This window comes from Oncorhynchus tshawytscha, linkage group LG16, assembly GCF_018296145.1.
Source record: "Oncorhynchus tshawytscha isolate Ot180627B linkage group LG16, Otsh_v2.0, whole genome shotgun sequence".
NCBI classification, from domain to species: domain Eukaryota; kingdom Metazoa; phylum Chordata; class Actinopteri; order Salmoniformes; family Salmonidae; genus Oncorhynchus; species Oncorhynchus tshawytscha.
Window position 1 is genome coordinate 53205854 of NC_056444.1, and position 26761 is coordinate 53232614.

Genomic DNA, 26761 nt, shown 5'->3' on the forward strand with positions numbered 1-26761 from the left:
TCACATGATGTTTACCGTGCACGTGTCCCTTCTAGTATGCCAGCCCGGGGCAGGAGGAGGAGGGGAAGAAGCGCTACGAAGCTCAGAAGATGGAGAGACTAGAGACGAAGGAGAGGAACGGAGAGCTGCTCATGCCTGTGTCTGCCCCGGGTAAACACCACTTACCCCTATTGCTGACCTCTGACCTCTAGGACTTATGGGATTTATCTCCTCCATACAATCTAAACCCTAAGGGTTGGATAGAGGGCACGTTTGCCATAATGGCAAAGATAGAATTAGATAGAGGGCACACACCCTATGTTTAAATCGGAGCAGTAGTGTAGATATCACCCATTAGAAGAAAGTATGTTTAGCCTTGGGGTTAAAAGCTTTGGGTTAGTAAAGAGGGACTCATGCAAAGGTTGCTGGTTTGAATCACCAAGCCCACTGGGTGAAAATCTGTGCATGTGTCCTTGAGCAAGGCACTTAGCCCTAATTGCGCCTGTAAGTTGCTCTAGATAAGAGCATCTGGTCAATGACAAAAATGTAAAATTGCTGTGTTTGAGAACCGTGTTTGAATTCCCCCTAGTTGTAAACTAAATGAATGTAAAAGTGTGATGGCTCAGTTGGTTTGGCCATGGTGCTTCTGCCTTTCTCGTCACAAAGTAGTTACCAGTTGTATTTGATGTAGGCGCCGGAAAGTATAAATTTTTATCACATAAATCACTCTTACCCTAGTAAATCAGTAAAGATCAGTTGATGTGCCAGCTTCAACCGAAGTAGTACAAAGTATGGTATAATTTCGATAGTGTGTGTATTACTGGTGAACAGCTGATCTGACAGTAAAATAGTGGGTAAAATAGCATGTTGTTTTTCTTTCTCCATCTAATTTTGATTTTCCTGGTTCGTTTGACCTGCTGCAGACAGAACAACAAAAGGTACGTCGGTATGGGTTTTTAAAAGACTAAAGACTGCATGCATGTCAGCACAGAGATATTGGGATGGATGGATGGAATTGTTCCATCCTTGAACGCTTCGCAAAGTATTCCTGGTTATTCCCTGATTTATTTTAGTAATACTGAGGCCATTTAACTGCCTCAATACTTTTTTTCTGTCTGTGTGTGCGCGTGTGTGTGTGCGCGTGTGTGTGTATGCGTTGCAGAGCCCTATACGGTCGGCTTTAGCCAGTCCAGTCTGATCCATCTGGTGGGGCCTTCAGACTGCACGCTGCATGGCTTCGTACACGGAGGTGGGTAAATCCGCTCGATCACTTCTCGTGTGTGTGTGTGTCATTCAACAGAGTTTGAAATGGTTTGTACATTCCGGATAGAGAGTAAGGAAGGGAGAGACAGAGAGGCAGCAGCATCCAGCCAGGAGGTCTTATGCAATCACGACAGTGCTAGCATCCTCAGCAGCGTTCTCTGCATAGCGTCCTTAATGAGCCACTCCATGTGAGCGAGGAGGGAAGCATGAAAAGGGCACAAACTGCATTCTAAATGGCCACCGCCGCTTGTTCCTCATTTGCCTCTTAATTGGACACATTCCTCAGTGGGTCCAAATTAAAAAGTCAGACATTTCACATCAGCCTCTTAACTGTGTCTTCCCCCTCTCTCTGCCCCCCACATCTCTGTACTCTCTCTCTCTCTCTTCTTTCTGCTGTTATTTATCCTTTCCTTTCTTCCCTTGTGTCTCTTTCTCTCTCCTCCTTTTTGTTTATTTCTTCGTTCCCTCATTATCACTGTGCCACGTTAACGATCAGTCAGACCTTTTCAAATCTGCTGCTGCTTAAAGAGATTGAAACTTCAAAGGACTGCAAGTGAATGCATTTTTTATTTTTTTTGCCCAGTATCTGTAAAATCTGATATTCAACACCATCTCCGGCCATCTGTAGAAGGTAAACACAGAACTTTTCCCGTGCGCTGATCTGTATTTCTCTCCGATGGCCATTCTTGTGGTAATGAGCACATCACAGATGAGGAGCAACAAGGTTCCCAGGCCGCCAGTTATCGATCGCTCATCATACACAGCTAAAGTCATACACAGGGTTTTAAAGTTAGTACTGTGCTGGGAAAGCCTTGGAATGCAGTGTGTGTGTGTGTGTGTGTGTGTGTGTGTGTGTGTGAGGGAGTGAGTGAGTGTGTGTATGTGTAGGACTGTACGTGTGTGTTTCTGTGTGTGTGTGTGTGTGTGTGTGTGTGTGTGTGTGTGTGTGTGTGTGTGTCTGTGTGTGTGTGTGTGTGTGTGTGTGTGTGTGTGTGTGTTTCTGTGTGTGTGTGTGTGTGCGTGTTTTTGTCTGAAGAATCTTGTTGCTTTCTGAACAAAATAAACCATTAAAACACAGTATTTAAATTAACTATCTAAAAAAATATATATATATTTTGATTGCGCAGCATCTTTAATGACTGATTTCTAATGACTCAGGAGATGAGTCCAGGGCAGATGAATCACCATTGATTTCAGTGAAAGTGAATAGATGGATGGGAGCACAAGGCTCTCAGGCAGTGAGAGGGGGGCCTAAGGGGTCCATCCATGACAGAGTGGAGTCTGGACTTCAGAAGTCCTTCAAACTAGGCCAGCCCAGGGAGCCGTGACTGTGTCTCCCCCTCACAGCCAAACTGGATGTCACAGCCACAGTTTACATGGTCAAGGACAAGTGCCTCATCAAAAGGTTTTTCTGGGTAGGCGGACACTGCCCCTAGACCTAGATGCTGATCTTAGATCAGCTAATGGATTAAATTAGGAATTGGGTAGGGGAAGCTGATCCTGTGCTTAAGAACAACTTCCATCTGCAGTCCATAGCCTGGACTCTCCACACTAGAGTGCTGCTGAATTCCCTTTCTCTGTTTCGCCAAAGTGTGTATCCATTCACTCCCAACCTCAGAGGTTTAAAAGAGATGGACTGGTGTAAATAAGGTGAACATTTCCTCTCTAGCCCATGTTCAGACCAATCCAATGTTCCTTGAGGGCTAACTCAGCTGGTGTGAGGAAAGAAAGAGGATATCGCTCCCTGGCAACCATCATTCATTCTCTCTCTCTCTCTCTCTCTCTCTCTCTCTCTCTCACTCACTCACTCACTCACTCACTCACTCACTCACTCACTCACTCACTCACTCACTCACTCACTCACTCACTCTCTCTCTCACTAGCTCTCTCCTTGTGTTGTTAGGAAGCTTTCCACATGTTTCCATGGAAACAGCTGTTGACTGCGACAGGCTTTGAGATCATGACAGTGATTAAACAATAGACAGATGAATGGAAAAAACATGGGTGATTCAAAGGTTTTGTCGCACACACACACTGTCATGTACTGTAAGTGTTAATCAACTTAACACCAGCCTTGGCTTGCTTGAGTGCTAGAGTCAGTCTGTCTGTTATAAAAGTGTCTCTTCAATTTTCAGAACGTAAATAAACCAATAGTATATATGTATATATTTGTTGGTCAAATCACTGTTAACACATCTATCCAAGCCTTGTTTGTCCCTCCTTTTTGCTCTCCATATCCCACTGAAACTTTGAAGCCATTTCTAGTATCGTGACACTGTTTCCTGCCAGCCCTTGATCAGCCGAAGCAATTTTTATGGTAACCATGACAGCGCCCACTTGCTATTTGTAGAATACAGCACCCACTTGTTATCTGTGCCCAGTGGGAAGTTGTTTATGCAGGAAACAGCTGCAAACTCTAAAACAGCAGACAAATATACATAAAATATGTGGCTTTTCAGGACCTCGGGAGCTACTTGCGAAAACATTAACGGGACCTGTTTCTATGGTAACACCTCATTAGGAGGCAGGTTGAGCCATTTGATTATAGCACTCGGTGCGGAGAGAACGAGAAACACAGAGAGAGAGAAAGAGTGAGAGAGAGATTTTATTTACCCCCGTCCGTAGGGGAGTGCTGTGTTTTTTTTATATACAACTAAGCATCCTGGGGAGGCCATGAATGTGGGCACGGCTGATGGGAGACGAGCGAGCACCTTGGCGCTGCCCAGATCTCCCTTTGTTATCCTAAAGCCTGGGTTTCAACTCAGAGTATGCTATTCTGTTCTTCTGAAATAGACTACATTTTCTTCATATCATGTTTCTTTAGACCTGTCTAAAATAAATAATGGATTCATTGTGAAGGTGCAGGCTATATGGATTTATTAGACTTTTTTTAAATGTAGATGTTCCAAATGTCTACATCAGTGGCTTGTAGGCTATGTGTAGAAGCCAGGAGATGTTAAATGTGTTTATGTTAATTAACGGTGTCAATTGCCGTGAGGCCGGCAGTTATTTGCTTGACAATCACCAGCTGACGAAATTTTGTGACCGCCACAGCCCTATTTGGGGGTCAATCCAAAGAGAGGCCAGTCGTATCTCAACAAGCTCCGTCCCCCTTCTCGTCTGTTGCCATATTTTGAAATATACAGTCGAGACACTGACCTCTTACACATTCCCTCCCGTGAGCAAGGTAGTTAGCCCCCAACAACAACTGCTTCCCGGGCGCCGATGACGTGGACATCGATTAAGGCAGCCCCTGCACCTCTCTGATTCAAAGGGGTTGGGTTAAATGTGGAAGACATATTGCGGTTGTATGCATTCACTTGTGCAACTGACTAGGTATCCCCCTTTCCCTTTTCATTATAGATGGGTTTTCTCTCCATTTGAAAGATATTTCCTGTCGGTTGGTTTGGAGAGGAGGTATAGACTCATGATGTGTCTCCAGGCGCAGGGCTTTTTCAAGCTAAACGATGGGAGGTGCTAGTGTTAGCCATTAGCATTAGTGATAACATAACATAGTGTTAGCCATTAGCAATAGTGATAACATAATATAGTGTTAGCACATTAGATATATTTCGGCGTAGGAAGAAATACCAGGGAATAACAAACACCATGACATAAAACTGTCATATACAGCGTATAATCCCATTTGCAGCATCTCTCGACTCCAACAGATTTGACTTCGCCATTTTGAATTCCTTGATAACACTGTCATTTCCAGGACTGTAACGTTCTAATAAATGTTGAATAAAGGCAGAGAGAGACTTCATTGCCTAACGCCAAAGGCACCAATGCATGTAGGAAAATAAACAGTGCGTATTTTGAGAGAAAAACACTTAAGTTTGTTCTGGTTTACATCCAGTTCTGTTTACATTCAGTTCTGATTAATGGCTCGCAAGAGGGTCTCTAGGAAGTGGTAGCAGTGAGCAGCAGCAGCAGGGCGGCTGCATGCACAGACACGACTTCCGACAGCTCCTGAATATATGCTAGTGGCATTTCCCTAGACTCAGGGGAAATTCAATCCGAGGTGAGATCCCATCAATTTTCACGTGGGGCTGAGAGGGGGAAAAAAACAATGCAGTGTCTCATGATGCTTCATCACACACACGGTCATTGACAATGAGCCTACACTGATGGATAATAACTTCCCCTGTCCACACACTGAGAGCACGCTGGCTGCTGTCACCTTTTTAGATGCACAACCACATCAAATGGGAGAAACAAGGGAAATAAGGAAGCCGGGCAGGGACTTTTTTTTCCAGAGGGCAGCTTCCTGCTGTCTTCCATTGTGAAGATGAGGGAGGTGAGAACGTAAAGGATGCGATTGCCTCCCCTGTAAATGGCCTCCCACATACTGTCTGTTTTTACGGCATGTATTGAGGCCCCTTCTTAGTCAGGTCTCCCTTGATAAAGATGTCCTTCCTCAATGGGACTTCCTGGTTCAATAAAGGTTCAATATAATTGAAAAAATGGGTTACTTTCACACCTGTATGCCATCAAATCTATTCCAGAACCATAGCACTGGTCTAGTATACAGTTTGGAGATAGCCATGTTGCCTATAGGCTCAACTCTTGCAACATTCATCTTTTTTTACCATTCCAAAACGACCATTAAGCCCCATTCATGACTATCTACAGTATGTCTGTGCAACGTGCAACCTCATGCAGGCAAGTTAAAGCACACTGCAGCACGTCGGCAGGCTGTTCGAAGTATCAACCTCATAAAATGAGTTCTCTCAGCTTTAACATACTCACACGCCTCACAGTTGTAGCATAGATCATAGTGAGCCAAAACGTATCTTTTTATTTTGGCTGAACTTATAGCTCTCTTTGATCTCTAGCACCTGCTCAAATCCACTGGATGTGTGCATGTTTCTATCTTATGGCTACTATCCTAGAACCCCGTGCTTACGTTTCCTCAGCAAGAGGAGCATTGAGAGTGACGGGCATTCATGTCTGGTACTGTATTACATAAGCAATCTCAAATGTGGCTTTGCATCTTTCCCAGCACTTAAGATGCTACCAGCATAATGACTACATTTGGCCTCGTCTAAATGTCTGGTACTTCGCAGAGAAAATGAGCTGTGCCGTCTCACTTCTCATGTCGAGCCAGGCTACGTAATACATTCTGATTGCAAGATACAATCTTGAAGTTCTGATCGTTGTAATTAGGTCTTCATCAGAACTGTGTGTGTGTGTCTGTGTGTTCGTGGGTATGCGTGTCTAGGTCTGTGCATCAGTAGGTGTGAATAGGCAATTTATTGTCATAGAGCTCTCTGGCAGAGGGGGAACGTATCAAGAGTTCTGCAGCGTTTACTATCTTCCTGTCAGCGCTGACACCTCTGGTCGGCATCAATCTCTGGCTGTGGCCATGAAGGGCATGATTGGACAGTCTGCCAGCCCTCATACATCACATCCTGTCTCCACACACGAAATCCATCCCCCTTCCCCTTATCTCGGTGCACTCTCAGCCGACAGCAATCTGGCATCATCATCAGCGATGGATGTACAGTACAACCCCTCCTAACTCTCTATTTTGCTGTACATCTCTCTCTTTCTCTATCGCTCTCTCTCTTTCTCACTTTCTCTCTCGCTCTCTCTGTCTATGCAACAGAGATGCGCACCACTGATTTTGAGGCTCCAAATCGATATCAGAGATCATGCATTTGATTAGAATGGACTGAAACAAATGCAGTTGTTCCATTTTCTTACTAGGCCCAATGTCTTCCATTTTGACATTCCTAGTGCCTCCTCCGCATGAGCTAATTGTCAATACATTTTAAAAGGGGGGGAAAGTGATTAAATAGTCTGAAAAATAGACTGCAAAGTAGGTCATGTTCTTATGGCCCTGAAACTGATCAATGCCGTATATGAAAGACAGAATACTTTTATTGATATACTGTGGGGGAACTTATATTAGAGGAAAGATTTGATTTAATGACAACATAGGAGTCACATGCTATCTGGTCTCCCCAGGTGTGACAATGAAACTGATGGACGAGGTGGCCGGAATCGTGGCAGCCCGACACTGCAAGACCAACATAGTCACCGCCTCTGTGGATGCCATCAACTTCCATCGCAAGATCATGAAAGGTAAGGAAATAGTAAACGGACTGTTGTCCGTACGGGTGTCCCTCAGATCTTAGTCCTTGGTCCCCTCCGATTTACTACAAGCAATGTAGAACAAAATGTGTCAATACTAAATCATATACAGTACATACTGCATAATTACAGGTAATTCACTTGATTGGAGATTTATTTACAGCTTTATATTAAATATATTTTATTTATTCACACATGTTTACTAGCATGACTGCTGTGGTGCAACGGTACAGTACGTCCCAGCTACTTTCATGGCGCTCCTTCTAGTGTAGGCTAACGTGCTAACTGATGATTAACAGCTTCAGAACACACCATTACCTGAGAATGTGTCAAATTCAACTGCCTTCATTTTTCAACCTTCGACAAGCAGCATGTTGCATGTGGATTAGCTAACCTGTGTCACATTTGAGCTCATCAATACCAGCCACTTTTGTTGTGCACCGTATCTGGAAAAAAACATGGTATTTTACCTTATTTCTCATTTACATTATTCCTGGCTAGGCTAATATTGCTTATTGCTCTAGTGCGAGGATATAAATCATTGATGGCAATCCATTACTTCCTGTTTCCTTACCTGGATGTCAATACAGTGAATAATTTATTCTCTGCTAGAGCCATAATACTCTCAGATTAGCAAGTGCAATAGGAGCCTTCACACAGAATGTTGATGTACTGTTGATCTTGGGTGAAGGCCATTATCAATTAAACCCGGCAGAGGGACACATCCATTTCTGAAAAATGGACATTCTATCTGCATAATTTGAGTGAGAATCTGCCATTCCATAACACCGTTGACCCATATGCCATGTCACAGTCTTGGCTCAATTACCCATCTGAAACTCCAGACCTGCCTTAGTCTATCTGTGTGATGTGAACTTGACAGAGCTTTTACAATTTGTGAATCTTTAATAAACCGTGTTTAACTTGAAACCTATAAAACCATCGCCGGTGTTATCATTCCAGGGTTCATTTGGTGGTTTAGCTGTACAGACTCATGCTTTTAGAGATGGGTTTTGTTCTCAACAAAAGTTTCTTCATCAAGTATCTCATGGAAGCCATATTACTTGATGAGGTGCATTTGATGAGGGGTGGCAGGATAGCCTAGTGGTTAGAGCATTGGGCCAGTAACCGGAAGTTTGCTTGGATCGAATCCCCGAGCTGACAAGGTAAAAATCTGTCATTCTGCCCCTGAACAAGGAAGTTCACCCACTGTTCCCCAGTAGGCTGTCATTGTAAATAAGAATTTGTTCTTAACTGATTTGCCTAGTAAAATAAATACCATTTTGATTTCATGGATGGAAGGAGCTGACAGTTGGTTGTGTGGTAAGTACTAGCCCTTAGAAGCCAAGCAATTGTCTGAATTTCTTGCCAAGATTTGGAAAACCGTAGCCGTTAGAGGCTGAGCAATGAGCACTAAAGTTGTTGTGTTATGACATGATCCAGATACACAGTGCTGTATTTATTCCAGTAATGCCAGTGTTATGGTTGTCATCCAGCACAGTGTTCCCATCCCACGATGTAGGGATCAGTAGGAGACCACCATAGAGGTATGTGGTCTGTTAGCATTAAGAGAGTGTAGTCGAAATGGTGCCTCTCTGCATCTCATCCATCAAGAGTGGACAGACCCACTTAGACCTCTCAGATAGACACCTCAGACAAAAACGCAATCAATACTGTCACTGACTCAGCTGCCTTTGCAGCATCTTGCGTAAACCAATGCGATCGGGCCGTGTGATCACTGTTGAATACACACACCGGTGAATACACACACAGGATGCAACGGTTTGTCTTTTTAGAGAACATTGACAATACGGGAGAGTCAAACAGGATGCTAGTGTATCAGGAATATGTCGTGGTTCAGCACAGAATGCTGGTCATCTCTTCAACCTGTCAACCCACAAAAGGTAGGGGGGTGTTTCCGCTTATCGGTGATGAAAAAAGACTGTATAAACCGGCATGCTTTGAAAGCGTCAGCTTTCAGCTGATTGGTCTATGAGTTGTGGGTGGTCCCACCAATGTCTAACACATGTTCCCTTGGCCTACTCTCTGCACCCACACAATTAATGATGTGTTTATACAGGACTTTGACTTATGGTGTACAATGTTTTTGGTCCGCAAAACAGCACTTGAACTCCGTTGCAAAAACACTATAATACTCAAATGTTTGTAGCAGGAATGATCTTGTATTTTTTACTATGTCAATGTCAAGGCTGTGAATATATATGTGTTACTTGCGATGTATGCTTTACCTGCTCATTTTGAAATGCAATGAGCAGTATATAGGGCGTATGACACCTGAAGATTTTAGGTGATTATTCCCTTGACACGTTGGGGCATGAAGGCTTACCTTCCTAGCAGGAGATGGGAGATGGGTGAGAGTAAGTGACTTGTTCTCTACGTAGTCAGTTTCCTGGTCTGATGTATCCCATCTGGCAGTCCGTTTTGCGGCTGTAGAGGAGTTTGAGGCAGCGGTTCAATTTGTTTCTCTGCACCTCATCCATCACCCTGAATGTGTCGGGGAGAGAGAGAGAGAGAGAGAGAGAGAGAGAGAGAGAGAGAGAGAGAGAGGCCGCATAGGGAAGACAGATCAAATTCAATAAGGTAAATGGTGGATTTAAAGATCACTCTCACTACCATGTATCACATGGTTTGACTGAGCCCTTAATGTGCCCCCCAGTTGCCTTTTCACCTCATTTAACACCTGATATATGTAACAAAAGGCTAATCTCAATAGGTAGTCCAGGTAAATCATGACATCACAAGTGGGGGAGGGGCCTTTCCTGTTTTTTTTCTCTCTATTGTTCCTCAAGCAAGAGGGGGGGGGGCGATGACATCAGGGATTCCCATCAGACCAACTCCCTGAATGCCTTACTCCTGGTTTGCAGTTGTGTCTAAAAAAAAAACACTATTTTGCTTTTAAAAAATGTTTACCCTTTTGTTTGTGTACTTTACTGTATTCATACTTGGGATATTGCTTTTCAACAGTAAAAGTTTGAAAATCGCTGGAGGAAGTCTTTAAACAAGTAGCAGTGCACTCTTCCACACAGCGCCGAGACTCCAACATACTTTTCTCTGTAAATGGAAACTAATGGTTTAATCCCATAAGAGTCTAAATCCTGTCTAAACCGGGGCTGGGGATACTACTAAGCTAAACTCAGCAAAAAAAGAAACGTCCCTTTTTCAGGGCCCTGTCTTTCAAAGATAATTCGTAAAAATCCAAATAACTTCACAGATCTTCATTGTAAAGGGTTTTAACACTGTTTCCCATGCTTGTTCAATGAACCATTAACAATTAATGAACCAGTGGAACAGTCGTTAAGACACTAACAGCTTACAGACGGTAGGCAATTAAGATCATAGTTATGAAAACTTAGGACACTAAAGAGGCCTTTCTACTGACTCTGAAAAACACCAAAAGAAAGATGCCCAGGGTCCCTGCTCATCTGCGTAAATGTGCCTTAGGCATGCTGCAAGGAGGCATGAGGACTGTAGATGTGGCCAGGGCAATAAATTGCAATGTCCGCACTGTGAGATGCCTAAGACAGCGCTACAGGGAGACAGGACGGACAGCTGATCGTCCTCGCAGTGGCAGACCACGTGTAACAACACCTGCACAGGATCGGTACATTCGAACATCACACCTGCGGGACAGGTACAGGATTACAGGACAGGGACAGGACAGGGACAGGTACAGAGTTACACCAGGAACGCACAATCCCTCCATCAGTGCTCAGACTGTCCGCAATAGGCTGAGAGAGGCTGGACTGAGGGCTTGTAGGCCTGTTGTAAGGCAGGTCCTCACCAGACATCACCGGCAACAACGTCGCCTATGGGCACAAATCCACTGTCCCTGGACCAGACAGGACTGGTAAAAAGTGCTCTTCATTGACAAATTGCGGTTTTGTCTCACCAGGGGTGATGGTTGGATTCGCATTTATCGTCAAATAAATGAGCGTTACACCGAGACCTGTACTCTGGAGCAGGATCGATTTGGAGGTGGAGGGTCCGTCATTGTCTGGGGGCGGTGTGTCACAGCATCATCATCGGACTGAGCTTGTTGTCATTGCAAGCAATCTCAACGCTGTGCGTTACAGGGAAGACATCCTCCTCCCTCATGTGGTACCCTTCCTGCAGGCTCATCCTGACATGACCCTCCAGCATGACAATGCCACGAGCCATACTGCTCGTTCTGTGCATGATTTCCTGCAAGACAGGAATGTCAGTGTTCTGCCATGGCCAGCGAAAAGCCCGGATCTCAATCCCATTGAGCACGTCTGGGACCTGTTGAATCTGAGGGTGAGGGCTAGGGCCATTCCCTTCAGAAATGTACAGCAACTTGCAGATGCCTTGGTGGAAGAGTGGGGTAACATCTCGCAGCAAGAACAGGCAAATCTGGTGCAGTCCATGAGGAGGAGATGCACTGCAGTACTTAATGCAGCTGGTGGCTACACCAGATACTGACTGTTACTTTTGATTTTGACCCCCCCCCTTTGTTCAGGGACACATTATTAAATTTCTGTTAGTCACATGTCTGTGGAACTTGTTCAGTTTATGTCTCAGTTGTTGAATCTTGTTATATTCATACAAATATTTACTCATGTTAAGTTTACTGAAAATAAACGCAGTTGACAGTGAGAGGACGTTTCTTTTTTTGATTTGTTTATATGGAATTGTTTTAAAAAGGTCGTACCAAGGATTATTTTGCTATTTGATTTAGAATTTTAACAAAAATATATTAAAAAGTATTTGATGTTATACAAGCGCATTGAATAACAAATTCACTACATGGAACAACAGATAGTGTCTCCCAAAAAAATCTGAAGGAAGTTTGTTCTGAAGTATCTATCCTATATCTGAGCGATATAAGAAAGATCCGGAAACATGTATTTTGTACATGTATTTAACCTCTTATTGTTGTCACTAAACAGTCTCCATATATACTGCCATTCATTTTTTAGACTGGGACCGGGGGACCTTGAGACGAGTCTTGTGAGGCCTACAACCGACATGTACGTGTTCAAGAGAGTCTCACCTTCACACATAGGGGTCATATTAGTGTTTAGGCTAAACTGTTTGGGCGCTACAGACAATTTTGTGAGGAGGCCGATTTTCGAGTTGTGTCATGGTCTGACAAACACCACTCTTAACTCTGTGACCTTTCACCGCAGATGCGGAACTGTTACGTCGGCGGATGCGGTGGATTGAGACGCAGATATCTCTAACTTTAAACAGAGAGATTTTGACGGGGATGTTTTTATGACGCTAATTCGATTTCTGCAGGGGCGCGGACATTGATCTTATGGGGTTGAAGGGTTTCATTGGGCTATTACTGGACTACTTTTGTGTTTGTCTCACTGTTTTTGTACTGATTAGAATCAGGACCATTTGTAAGATCTAGGGTGAGTGTGTTTACCACTTGAGACCAGTACTAGACCCAAAGCAAAAACCATCAGAACTCGTGGTGCCGAGTTGAACCCCCCTGACTGTATAGACTGTATTTTCAGTAGTTCAGGCATTACAGGAGAGGCATGTCTCGTAAGGCTGTCTCTCTCATCTGGCCGAGTGTAATGGAAAAATAAAAGAGGTGAAATTGTGATGAGATCCAGAGTTGATAAGATCAAAGCGAGCAGCCGTGAGAGGGAAACTTTGGATGACGAGTGTGGTTCCTGGCACGGTTGACGCACGTCTGTGCAAAGTCTCTGGTCTCAGTGCCAGCGGCAGATGTACTTTCTAGATATACTGCCTGTTTGGCCTTTCAGGTTCAAGTCCACATTTTTTGTATGCTTTCTGTTCAGTTTTATTGTGAATGGGCCTAGGTTTTGCACATTTGATGAGTTATTTTGAATGCAGCCATGTTGCAGATACATTGAAAAGTTCATTAAAAAATAATGACTTTGAACAATAAAAACGACATTTTCCTTCTAAATACACAATAAAGTGGTCAACCAATAACGTTTTTCTTTTTTTACAGCACCGATTATATTCCGTGTCTATGTTCTCAACAAAGACCATTAGCAAAAACCAACCAGATTTAAATTCCCACTTAGTTGTCGTCTTGTGCCGGAGGATATGCTGCTGTGAGCACTTTGTAGTTGTTAAACATGGTTGGCTGAGATAAAAGTCAACAAGGATGAAAAACAAATAAGTCTTAATTATTCCCTGGGTGGATGGAACATGAAAAAAGTTGAGTTGTTCAGTGCTTAGAAATAAAGATGTGTTCTTTCTTTTCATGATATCTTTCACTCAGAGGCACAGGCATCAGATATTGTGTTGTACAAGTCATTGAATTACTTTGTAATAAACATGTGACGAAGCCAGTGTTGTTGTTTTTCGGTCTTGCAAAGCCAAATTCTAAACTGTTGCCTGGCATCTTGGGACCTTCGACTTGTAATTCCTGTGCCTACTCATAGTTTGACTTTAATCTCTCGCAAATCTGAACCGGAACACAGATTCAGAGGTCTAATTCACTTCCAGAACCCAGTACTTTAGCCAACTCGGACTATTATTGTCGTACCATTGGCAACATTTTACTTATAGTAATGCACAGCATGGCCTAAATTGCTGTAATACTGACAAATCCTCTAGCCGCGGGATGTCTCAACTTCCCTTTGAAAATTGTCCACAGGGAGGTGGCGATTATTTATGTAGATATCACGTCAAATTTGCTATATGTGGTAATGCATGCTGCAGTATTCCTGTTATGTTATAGGGTCCATTGATGAAATGTTCCCTCTTCGTCCCCAGGCTGTGTGGTAACTGTCTCAGGGAGGGCGACATTCGCCAGTAACAAGTCTATGGAGATCGAGGTGTTTGTGGACGCCGATCCTCTGATAGAGGCTGAGAAGGGGAAGTATCGGGCCGTCACAGCCTTCTTCACCTACATCTCCCTGGACAAGCAGGGCAAGCCTCTATCCATCCCCCCTATGAAGGTACCGTATAAATATAATTCTTAGAAAAGTGAATTGACTCCAACCCCATTGCTTGGTGCCTACCATAGATATAGAATTATGTTCTAGGAATTATATTTCTATGGTAGAAACCAAACAGCAGGGTTGGAGTCAATTCCGTTTGAAATTCAGTCTGTTCAGGAAGTAAATTGAAATGCAATTCATGAATTTCCAATGGGCTAAGATTTTGTTTGTGGGCAGCCAGGATAATTTCAGCCCACAGCTGCAAACTGAATATGCATTGTCTTGTGTAAGTGACCAATTTAGTTGAGCACACTAATTGAAGACTTTCAGCCAACAAGTCCAGTGCCTGTATTCATAAAGCGTCTCTACAGTAGGAGTACTGATCTAGGATCAAGTGCCCCCTATCCTTGTAATCTTATTCATTGTGATCTATAAGGCAAAACTGATCATAAATCAGCACTCCTGTTTGAGACGCTTAATGAATACGGGCCCAGGAGAGTGTGGCAGTACATCCAATGAGCTAAAAGGGTCATTCTTGAATTGCGGTAGCATTTGCGTCCCTCGCCTTTGCAACCATGAAAAACACTTTAAACCTGTTTGGGAAAGGCGTGCCGCTAGCGGGACACCTCAACAACATTCGGTGAAACGGCAGAGCGCCAAATTCAAATCAAATTACTATAAATATGAAACTTTCATGAAATCACAAGTGCAATACATCAAAATAAAGCTTAACTTGTTGTTAATCCAGCCACCATGTCAGACTTCAAAAAGGCTTTACGGCGAAAGCAAACAATGCGATTATCTGAGGACAGCGCCCAGCACACAAATGCATAACAAATCATTTTCAACCAGGGAATTGCAACACGAAAGTAGCAATATAATATATGCCTTACCTTTGAAGATCTTCTTCTGTTGGCACTCCAAAAGGTCCCAGTTACATTACAAATGGTCCTTTTGTTCGATAATGTCCTTCTTTATATCCATAAAAACTCAGTTTAGCTGGCACGCTTCAGTCAATAATCCACTCAGTTTCCCTCCATCAAAATGCATACAAAATTAATCCTAAACGTTACCAATAAACTTTTCCAAACAAGTCAAACAACGTTTATAATCCAATCTTAGGTATCCTAATACGCAAATAAACAATAAAATTTAAGACGGAGAATAGTATGTTCATTACCGGAGATAAATAAGAAAAAAATGTGCTTTCCTCCATGGGCTTGGAAACACTACAGCTAAAATGGGAGCCACCTAGAAAAACTACAATTTCTGGGTCATTTTTCCAAAAACCAGCCTGAAACTCTTTCTAAAGACTGTTGACATCTAGTGGATGCCCAGGGAACTGCAATTTGGGAGGACTTGGGCTTATAATTATAGTACTAGCCATTGAAAACAGTGGTAAGGAGAACATTTTTTTGGGGGGGGGATGGTTTGTCCTCGGGGTTTCGCCTGCTATATCAGTTCTGTTATACTCACAGACATAATTTTTTCTATCTAATTCTACCATTCTATATGCATATCCTAGCTTCTGGGCCTGAGTGACAGGCAGTTTACTTTGGGCTCGCTTTTCATCCGGACGTGAAAATATTTCCCCCTATCCCAAATAGCTACACATCGTACATGTTTTTGTTTACATTGGTCTGTTTATCAATGATAAAACGTAATGCATGTCATTTATACAGCAAAACTTTCTGTTTATGCATTGTTTAAAGCTAGAATCCTTAATTGGTGAAACGGCCACGTCAGTGTGGGATATTATACAACAACAAAGAAGTTACTGCAAACAACAAACACCGTTTTCTTCCCCTCTGAGGTCACTGCACGAGCGATAGAACAGCACAATATGGACTGCAATTTTTACCTCGATGCGTGACGCTCCCCACCTCTGCTTCGTCAACAAAACAATAACTACGGCCATGGGGTGGACTGTAGTGCTGTTTTCCCCTACTGCGGATTCCATCTTTAAAGTACTTAGAGTAAGCCAATTTGCTTGTCCCAGTAGTGACCCAGTAGAGTTGTATAGTGACATGTTTCAGGGATTTTGAGATCTATTGAGATTTAGATATTTATTATTTGTTTATGATAGAAAGTAAACAAACTACTTGTATATATTGTATCATCAATAAAAAGAAAGACGCCTTGAAAATGACAACGATTACAAAGATTTACAAGGATCTTTAGCGTTCCCTCTAGTGGCAAATTGTTATTGGGGGAGGGCTCTATATTAAAGAAAAGTATTAGCTAATCACACCCTTTTAGTCTGTCATACATTTGAGAATTCCATTGATAATTTGATCAAAAGTGTCATTTGGTGTTACTCAATTTAAATGAAGGGAAATTACATTGTGAGCAAAATTATTAATCATATCACTTTAGTAAATTATTTTTAAAGGGTTAATTAGGTTAGATTTGAGCATCTGTGGCCTCCATTTCAGAAAATCCTATTTTACCTAAAATGGATCATTGGTGTAACTGTCAAATGGTATAATCTCAGTTAACCCAGAACCAAAGACTTGCGTAATTGGTCAGATGCTCGATTAAGTTCTGGGTCCATACGTGTTAAGAGAAGAGACAAAACGAGGATCGGAACCTGGAACGAAGAGCTCCACCCTCTCTCTTGGCAAGTTAGGGGCAGGCCAAATGTCCCCTCCCCTTCAGAAATGTAAAAGATGCTAACACCTGGGAAACTAATACTGCTCATTATCGCACACATCCTGTGGTATCATGACAGACCTACATTACCATTTATGTTTACGTAGTCTGTCCGTGAGAGATTGTCATTGATGTTACTACTCCTACCGGTGACACAATGGTGTCAAAATGGTAAAACATATTTCAAGTCATTAAGCTGCCATATTAGTTGATTTAGAATGGGAATATATACCCAAATACATTAAAATATTATTTTGTTGTTGAGAAAATTGAAGTTCATTTTTTAATTTTTTATGCCATGCGCAAATGCCACTGCAATTCAAGAACGATGCAAAAGGCAGATGGAGTACATTGGTTTTTCCTGTGTTGTTTCTTTGAAAATAGGTTGGAATGGAAAATGTGCAAGATGAAAGGCTTGCAAGTTAGTTTTGATAAAAGCAAAGTGCGGAAATGAATTGATGTGGCAGTGTGTGTGATGCGTTTCTTAGAGCATCACCCCCCCCCCACACACACACACACACACCTATCCGTAGCCACTCTGCTCTGTGTCGTTCTCTGTCTTGCTTTTACTACCATGCCAAGGGGATTGTAATACCACCAGTATACACTCTACCCTTTTGGAAAGGAACACCATCTGTCCTTCACAGACTGCATCCCTAGCCTAGACACTTCCTATCCACATCAGAAAGACAGAACTGAACCCCCTCCCTTTAGTCTCCCTTCTCAGTAAGCACACATTTCCATTTCAGACAAACCTCTCTGGCTTTAGCATTGTCCTTTGTGCATTAATCAGCTAGGTTACCATTTTAGACGGTGTTTCAGATCCTGATCACAAGGCCTTTGTTTTCAGGGAGACCGACGAGTGACGTCGAACATGATTGTAATCTCTGGTGCACGCTTGCTTTTAAAACGCTTTTAAAAACATCCATCTCTTTTAAGAATTAGGCCAAATGAGGCTGCCAGTGCTCCTGTGCTGAGTCATCACATTAATGGCAAAAACAATAACAAACATAACATTGTAGATTTCAGTGGCCCATTATGTATATTTCTCATGATACACTAATAGTAATAAATCAATATCAGTCAATCAGTACTAACAAGGAAGATAATATCGTTGGGGATGAGGGGTCGTAATGAAGACTTTTGATGGCTTGGCCGAGCGCTCCAACGATGGACGGTGTACCCATCCGTACACCATTGATCTGAACATTTCTATTCCTAGCAATCCCACTGAGCCCCAGAGGCTGGCATCACGTGCAAGAGGAAACGTGTAACGTGTATCACTACAATCAACGCCACGGCTGTTTTGAAATTAAATGTCAAAATAGAAATACATGACTAAATTCATATGGGCAATTTTTTGGGTTGCTCCGCTATCTCCTGGAAGAAGTCGCTTTGTTTTCTAGGTCTTGGCTATCATAATGGATTTGGCACAATATAAGCTGAAAACAAAACAAATCATCAAACTCATGAAAAGACTAAATAAACGGACAGTTGGTGTGTGTGTTTTGTGTGTGTGTGTGTGTGTGTGTGTGTGTGTGTGTGTGTGTGTGTGTGTGTGTGTGTGTGCGAATTCTGGCCTTTGTGTGTTCTTACTCAGGGCACTGAACCATGTGCAATTTGAGCAAAAAGAGTGGAGTTGACTCGGTACTGAAATAACATCACAACGCAGTGTTTTGGTTGCCGTTCACTCAGGGTCTATAAAAATAATATGAACATTGGCTGAACAAATGTCAACGTCTCCTTCTGTAATTGCACTTGTCACGTTGTGACCGATTACACATGTTCCAACACTATAAATAGCCCATCGACAGGCCTCCGCCTGACATTTTTTGGCTCCAGGTAATTTTTGCTCTCTCAAGTGAAAAATCTCTGCCGTCTATTTTTAGCCTTTCCATTTTTAGCTCCGCAGGGAGGGGGAGTGTGTGTGTGTGTGTGTGTGTGTGGGGGGTAGTTGGGATTGGCTGCTAGTGTCTGTGGATAGGCGGAGGAGGGGAGCGGAGAGGGGGGAGAATCAGCCTCAGCATCAGTACCCTTGAACATGGCCACAGTAAGAAAATAGTGAAAATGAGTCAAAGACTAACTGACTATGTGTCCCTGAAGTACGTTGTGTTTCCATGGAGCCAGGAGTGGTATGCCCATGTATTAGGCTCTCCTCTCTGTACAGATGGGAGGGACAGTAGATACTGGGCAAAGAGCAGACTGGACTCACTGGACAGACATCGACTTTTTTACATTTGATTTTTGCACCTCCAAGTATGATATGTTACGTTACAAATGCAATAATGGTCTGGTTACTTAAGACAGAAACAAATTGATGGAGGTCGGATGGGTGGGCATATACCATCTAGCAATCCAAAGCTTACATGTTGGAGTCGCGTTGGGGACAACTGTAACATTTTAGCTAAACCTTCCCCTAATCCTTTTCCTTATCTTAATTCACCTAACCTGCTATGTAAATTATCCTAACCTTTGTTATTAGTTCTCCTAACCTTTTAAGTAAATTCTCCTTTTGTCATTGTCAACTTTTGTCATTTGTTCAGCTAACTAAAAATGTACCTCCTAAGCAGCCTGGTTTCAGAAAAATATGTATAATACTATAATACGAATGATAAGTTACTTCATCCAATTCGTATGATATTGTACGACCACTTTTCAATTCATGACGTGACCTAACGTCAAGTAATATATCATACTAAATGGAGGGAACTCATTTACATACCAAATCCTACACATTTCCCTGAGGCCAGGTTGCAAAGAGATTAAGAAACATTTTGTGATGGAGAGAGAGAGCTGGAGGGTGAGAGAGAGAGAGAGATGGAGAGAAAGACAAGGAGAAAGAGGAAGGGAAAGATGGAGAGAGAGAGAGAGAGAGAAAGAGAAAGATGGACAGAAAGAGAGAGATGGAGAGGGAGAGAATAAAGATAAAGATGGAGAGAAAGATTGGGCGAGAGAAAGAGGAGGAGGAAAAGGAGAGAGTGACTTGACAGCCCTGGGTTTTTACTCCTCTTTCTGGCTCCCTCCATCCCTCCTTGCCTCACTGCATCCCTCCCTGCCTCACTCCATCCCTCCCTGCCTCACTCCATCCTTCCCTGCCTCACTCCATCCCTCCCTGCCTCATTCCATCCCTCCCTGCCTCACCCCATCCCTCCCTGCCTCACTGCATCCCTCCCTGCCTCACTGCATCCCTCCCTGCCTCCCTCCATCCCTCCCTGCCTCCCTCCCTGCCTCACTGCATCCCTCCCTGCCTCACTCCATCCCTCCCTGCCTTACTCCATCCCGCTACAGAGCTGGCATAGTCTCAGCTGGCCCCTTTGACATGAAAACAAGCAGGGTTGTCATGGCAACCTCCACTAGATCACATGAAGCAGCCTGCAATTATTTTTAGATGCCTCCCATTGAACATGATCATCAACCGGTTAATGGCTGTGCCCATGTCAGGATTGTACCTCAACAATGTTTTCGAAACAATAATTTTTTTCAGGGTTAATAATATTCTCAAAGATATTTACTACCCCGTCAAGTCCACTGATCAAAGGTAGTGAGAACAAGTCGACTTGTAAAATAAGATCAATTTTGACGAGGTGTGGATTGATGGCATATCATAGCGTATTAGATTCTAGAAGGGAGGGAATAGGGAATGAAAGTTGTTGGGATGAAGCCCACCTCTGATTCGAATGAAAAGCCAACAGGGAGGATTTTGATTTTTCACTCAATGTGTTGTTTCATGTATTCCAGAAGCTTTTAATTGTGCAGCGTGACATCCATGCGAGGGTCGAAAGTCTGTATTTAGGTTTAGAGCTTTGCCACACGGTGTATTTGAAACTAAACACTATTTGGACTACAACAAATGCTAAGTTGAATAGTCAAAATGTCACCCTTTATCTCAAATAAACACACATACATACACATACACACACACACACAAAAACACTATCCTTATGGGGACCAAAACATTTATTCCCATTCAAAATCCTATTTTCCTTAGCCTTAACCCTAACCCCTAAACCTACCCCTAACCTTGAAACCTAAACCTCACCCCCAATCCCTAACCCTAATTCTAATTGTAATCCTCACCCTAAACCTAACCCCTAAAATAGCCTTTTTCCTTGTTGGGCCTGGCGAAATATTCCCCACTTGTCCGAATTTTCCTTGTTTTACTATCCTTGTGAGGACTTCTGGTCCCCACACCTAGGACATCATCCAACCACATACCACTAGTGCAGATGGCTATTATTTTTCTCTCACTGGTTAGTTACTGTTTAGAGCCACTGTTCAGGCGAGGGTGGCATTTGGCATGTCACTGATGCCTGTGACTGCTCCAATAACAGGCCATGCCAACACAGCGGAGCCCTCTGGCATTTCTCTGGCACCCTCTGAGCTGGCCTCCCTCCACCCTGGGTGCCAAGTTTATGCCACCGCATCCATCACCACCCTCTCAGTCTGTCTACAGCTTTCTCCTGCCCTCCTTTTAGACAGCTAACAGACAACTGATCTGTAGGTCTCAGTACTGGGGCTGTGTCTGAAATGGCTCCCTTTTCAAGGTATGTTGTGCTGCTTTTGGCAGCCCACACTCCAAAGGGTTATTTGCATATACAGCAAATCATTTTGAGCAGGCCCTGTTTGACTGCAGACGACTGTTCTATGGGTTTGGGAGGTCATGGGAGTACTGGGACTGGTCTTGCATTTGAAATGGCACCCTATTCCCTTTGTAGTGCACTACTTTTGGCCAGAGCTCACATTCCCTTTGTATCACAGGATCCCAGTTTGTACCTTTACTGCTTGCCAGATCCAATGACTTATTTAAGCACTCACCCAAGATTGGGTGTTTTCAATTGGTTAATAGTTCATGAGTTGGTTAGAGTTGGCTGGTCACATGGTCATCATCTCAATTACTTTTTAGATGTACATTTATTTCATATAGCAGACACTCTTATCCAAGCACTTACCACCCCCATCTTGTACAGATGTCTTTAACAGCAAAGCAATTTTGCTGTAAATCTGTCTCTGCTCTCTCTTTTTCCCCTCTCTCTCTCTGAGTGTCTATCCTTGAGTAACCTCAAGATAATGTTATATTATGCAGGACCCAGTCGCTCTCAGGCCAGTTACAAAGGCCTAATGCCAGAGGCTAATTGACCCATTATGGACGCAACAAACCACTTACAGTAAAATACCCCTTTTTGTCTCTGGCACTACAGTAGCCTATATTAGTAGTATATACCTTGAAACCCAGCAACAGCAGGTACGTAATGGCTACCCATACAGGACTAGCCATTTCATATCATCGACATACAGTTGAAGTCAGAAGTTTACATACACTTAGGTTGGAATCATTAAAACTCATTTTTCAACCACTCCAAATTTCTTGTTAACAAACTATAGTTTTGGCAAGTCGGTTAGGACATTTACTTTGTGCATGACACAAGTTATTTTTCCAACAATTGTTTACAGACAGAATATTTCACTGATAATTCACTGTATCACAATTCCAGTGGGTCAGAAGTTTACATACACTAAGTGGACTGTGCCTTTAAACAACTTGGATAATTCCAGAAAATTACGTCATGGCTTTAGAAGCTTCTAATAGTGTCACGTTCTTTCAAAATCGAACCCAGAAGCAGACCAGGACAAGGAGAGTAGGAAGAAGGTGAGTATTTATTTACAAGTGAATGTGAATGGGTAGATATATCCAGGTGGCGTAGCGGGCAGCGGTGGTGAGTTGATGGGAGTAAATAGGTGGATCCAATGGGGTAGCGGAATCCTCCGACGACCAGGCGGGAATGGGGTAAATGATCCGGGTGAGTAACTGAAGACAGAACAAACGGAGGTAAGTTTAAGGCAAGCAATACGTTTATAAAAATAAAAAAATAATAATTCTATCCAACTTGAGGCTGATACTCTGGCGCAACATACTGTTCATGGCTAACGATCTGGCAGGGAATGGATGTCAGGTCCAGGCTTATGAAGAGGAGAGATGATGATCAGGACCAGGTGTGCAGATAGCTGATGGGATACAGGTGCGGGTAATCAGAACTCCCAACTGGCTACATTGCCCAGCAACCAGACAGGGTGCGTTCCAGGACGCCGGAAAAAACACTCCAGGACAGAACACAGGCAAAAAACAGACTCAGGAAACGGGATTTGTGACAAATAGGCTAATTGAAATCATTTGAGCCAATTGGAGGTGAACCTGTGGATGTATTTCATGGCCTACCTTTAAACTCAGTGCCTCTTTGCCTGACATCATACGAAAATCAAAAGAAATCAGCCAAGACCTCAGAAAAAAAATGTAGACCTCCACAAGTCTGGTTCATCCTTGGGAGCAATTTCCAAATGCCTGAAAGTACCACGTTCACCGGTACAAAAAATAGTACGCAAGTATAAACACCATGGGACCACGCAGCCGTCATACCGCTCAGGAAGGAGACGCGTTATGTCTCCTAGAGATTAACTTACTTTGGTGCGAAAAGTGCAAATCAATCCCAGAACAACAGCAAAGGACATTGTGAAGATGCTAGAGGAAACCGGTACAAAAGTACCGAAAGACTGCTCAGCAAGGAGGAAGCCACTGCTCCAAAACCACCATAAAAATGCCAGACTTTGGTTTGCAACTGCACATAGGGACAAAGAAGGTACTTTCTGGAGAAATGTCCTCTGGTCTGATGAAACAAAAATAGAACTGTTTGGCCATAATGACCATCGTTATGTTTGAAGGAAAAAGGGGGAGGCTTGCAAGCCGAAGTACCATCCCAACATCATGTGGGGTGCTTTGCTGCAGGAGGGACTGGTGCACGTCACAAAATAGATGGGGTCATGAGGGAGGAAAATTATGTGGATATATTGAAGCAACATCTCAAGACATTATTCAGGAAGTTAAAGCTTGGTTGCATACTTCCAAAGTTGTGGCAAAATGGCTTAAGGACAACAAAGTCACGGTATTGGAGTGGCCATCACAAAGCCCTGACCTCAATCCCATGGAAAATTTGTGGGCAGAACTGAAAAAGCTTGTGCGAGCAAGGAGGCCTACAAACCTGACTCAGTTACACCAGCTCTGTCAGGAGGAATGGGCCACAATTCACCCAACTTATTTTGGGAACCTTGTGGAAGCCTAACCGAAACATTTGACCAAACTTAAACAATTGAAAGGCAATGCTACTGTTAGGTTCTTATTTTTCAGAACAAATTAGTCACGGACACTAGAGAAGCTTTAACCAAGTTTAATTATTCCCAAAGGTTCTGTACAGCTGTATTTAGACACCAAAACATTTCTCTTCATCACAGTTATATACATCCTACTTAAGACACGCCTTCTCCCCAGTCCTTACATCTTATGGTTCAACAGAAAGAGGGTAACAGAACATCAAACCCTTATTACTCCCTTAAGGGAATCTGTCCTCACCCCCTGACCTCAACCCCTCCTTCATCTAATCCACAGATGTCCATCTGTCTCCCCTGTATCAACTGTCTCCCCTGCTCTGCTCCTGTCCCCCAACACATTCCAACACATTCCACAGCTATCTGTCTTTCTACAGAGGCCCAGTCTCTTTCTCCTTTGATTCTATGCTTCTTTCCTATCATTTATTTAATATTTCAATGTTCAAACTGTCGAATCCAACCCTACCAAATACTAATTGAGTGTACGTAAACTTCTGACCCACTGGGAATGTGATGAAAGAAATAACAGCTGAAATAAATCATTCTCTCTACTATTATTCTGACATTTCACATTCTTAAAATAAAGTGGTGATCCTAACTGACCTAAGACAGGGAATATGTACTAGGATTAAATGTCAGGAATTGTGAAAAACGGAGTTTAAATGTACTTGACTAAGGTGTACGTAAACTTCTGACTTCAACTGTATATTGTAGTGAACTCATTTTTAAAGTCTACTGTTGAAACAAAAATTGCTGTGTCCTGCAAAAAAGGGAGGTGAGTGGACCACTGAATTGTGCATCATGCGATGTAGTTGTTTTCGGTTAGTATGTAAATTGTTGTTTTGTTGTAAATTGTTGTTTTGGGACAATGCAATAAGCTTTTTCACAGTGAATAGCATTCTCTTTGTTTGCTATTGCAAGTGAGACTTCAGAGGCAACAGATTTGATGGGGGGGTGGAAACTGAAAGGAAGGAAACTGATTTGAAAGCGGTCAGTTAGAGGGAGAGGGAAGAAGTCCCGCAGCGCTAGTAAAATGGAACCGCGCGTCTAGCGCTTCCAACTGACTGAACATGGTGTATTGAGGCTGATTTGAGAAGCCATTGAAATTCAATGAGCGCAGCTACGTGGGCAGTTAAGGAAAAACAAGACAAAGGGGAGATATTGTGGCTGACCACAATAGTCCTGTATTTGGAGTTCGTAGCTGAGGAGAGCACTGTCTAAAATTCAGGGATGTTGTTAAAGAATCCTGTTCTCTTTCAAAAGTCGGGGTATTTTATGAAAGAATCTGAGAAGGTGTGAAATATATGTGTAACAGACCTTCATTAAGCCAGGCAAGCTCACTCAAGCACTGTATTTGAAATGATTTCAAATCATATTTGAACCCAGATCTGATTTTTGATTTGATTTAACCTTGGTGTGTATTGATTGCCTTAAACAAAGATACAAACCACAACACAGTAGTGGTTTGGTCTGTCCTATAAAAACATGAATATAGTTAAGCAATAAGGCCAGAGAGGGTGTGATATATGGCCAATATACCACGGCTAAGGGCTGTTCTTAGGCACGGCGCCACGCGGAGTGCCTGGATACAGCCCTTAGCCGTGGTATATTGGCCATATACCACAAATCCTAGAGGTGCCTTATTGCTATTATAAACTGGTTCCCAACGTAATTAGAGCAATAAAAATAAATGTTTTGTCATACCCGTGGTATACGCTGTGATATACAACGGCTGTCAGCCAATCAACATTCATTTAGCAGTTTACCACTCCTTTTACTACCAGACCAGATTGCTGTCCGTCATAAGCGTTCATAAAACAGATGAATATAATCTGAAAAATATGGGAAATGCCTCTTGAACGTTATAAAGGGGATTGTTGTGACTGAATAATTTTCTAATCGTGACATCTACATGTGTGGGGGGTTAAACAATAGAAGGAGATGGTGGTGCAGCGTTTCATTGGTGATTAGGACAAAGCCACCGAGGGAATACCAAACGATGCAGAGACACAGAAAGGATATTTAGCCGAGCACTGGCGTGTCTCATGTAGTTATGCAAATGCACATCAATGGGTGCACAAACACATGCACACACACACACACACTCACATAGACATGCACACACACACACATGGACGATGATGCATGTCAAATCAAATCAAAGTTTAACATGTACACACACACACACTCTCTCTCTCTCTCTCTCTGTCCCTGTCTCACACACACTCACACCTCAGTTTCCCATCCTCTCCATAATCATTTCCCCACCGATGACAAAACAATAGCGAGACACATTTCACACTGACTGTTATGAGCTACCTTGTACATTAACAACCGTCAGATCTAGATTTTAATTGGCTTCTCCCATTAGAGAAAATGCCACATTATACCTGTTGTGAACTGCAGTGTCCTTTACGTGTGTAATTAGACATAAAACCCAGAAAGAGGGAGCGAGGGAGAGAGAGGGAGAGAGAGAGCAAGAGAGAGAGGGAGAGAGAGAGCAAGAGAGAGAGAGAGAGGGAGCGCGAGAGAGTGAGGGAGGAAGAGAGAGAGAAAGAGAAGAGGGAGAGAGAGAGAGAGAGGTAGAGGAAGTGAGAGAGAGAGGGGTAGAGGGAGAGAGAGAGAGAGAAAGAGAGAGGAGAGAGAGCGAGGGGTAGAGATATTACAGTGCAGTGTTGTATCCTCCGCTGCATGCAAACATC

The 26761-nt window shown here is 43.0% G+C and overlaps 1 protein-coding gene across 8 annotated transcripts in view; it reads left to right on the plus strand.

Annotated features, from left to right (window-relative positions):
* acot7 (acyl-CoA thioesterase 7) overlaps positions 1 to 26761 on the plus strand; it is a 71131-nt gene that overhangs the window by 38283 nt on the left and 6087 nt on the right. For 6 of the 8 annotated variants that reach the window (XM_024400406.2, XM_024400404.2, XM_024400407.2 and 3 more), the window contains 5 exons: positions 36 to 150; positions 903 to 917; positions 1142 to 1228; positions 7216 to 7332; positions 14086 to 14270. In XM_024400406.2, coding sequence (XP_024256174.1) covers positions 36 to 150; positions 903 to 917; positions 1142 to 1228; positions 7216 to 7332; positions 14086 to 14270 — 519 coding nt within the window. The remainder of the gene's footprint in view (positions 1 to 35; positions 151 to 902; positions 918 to 1141; positions 1229 to 7215; positions 7333 to 14085; positions 14271 to 26761) is intronic. The other 2 variants (XM_024400409.2, XM_024400405.2) reach the window with 1 other exon arrangement.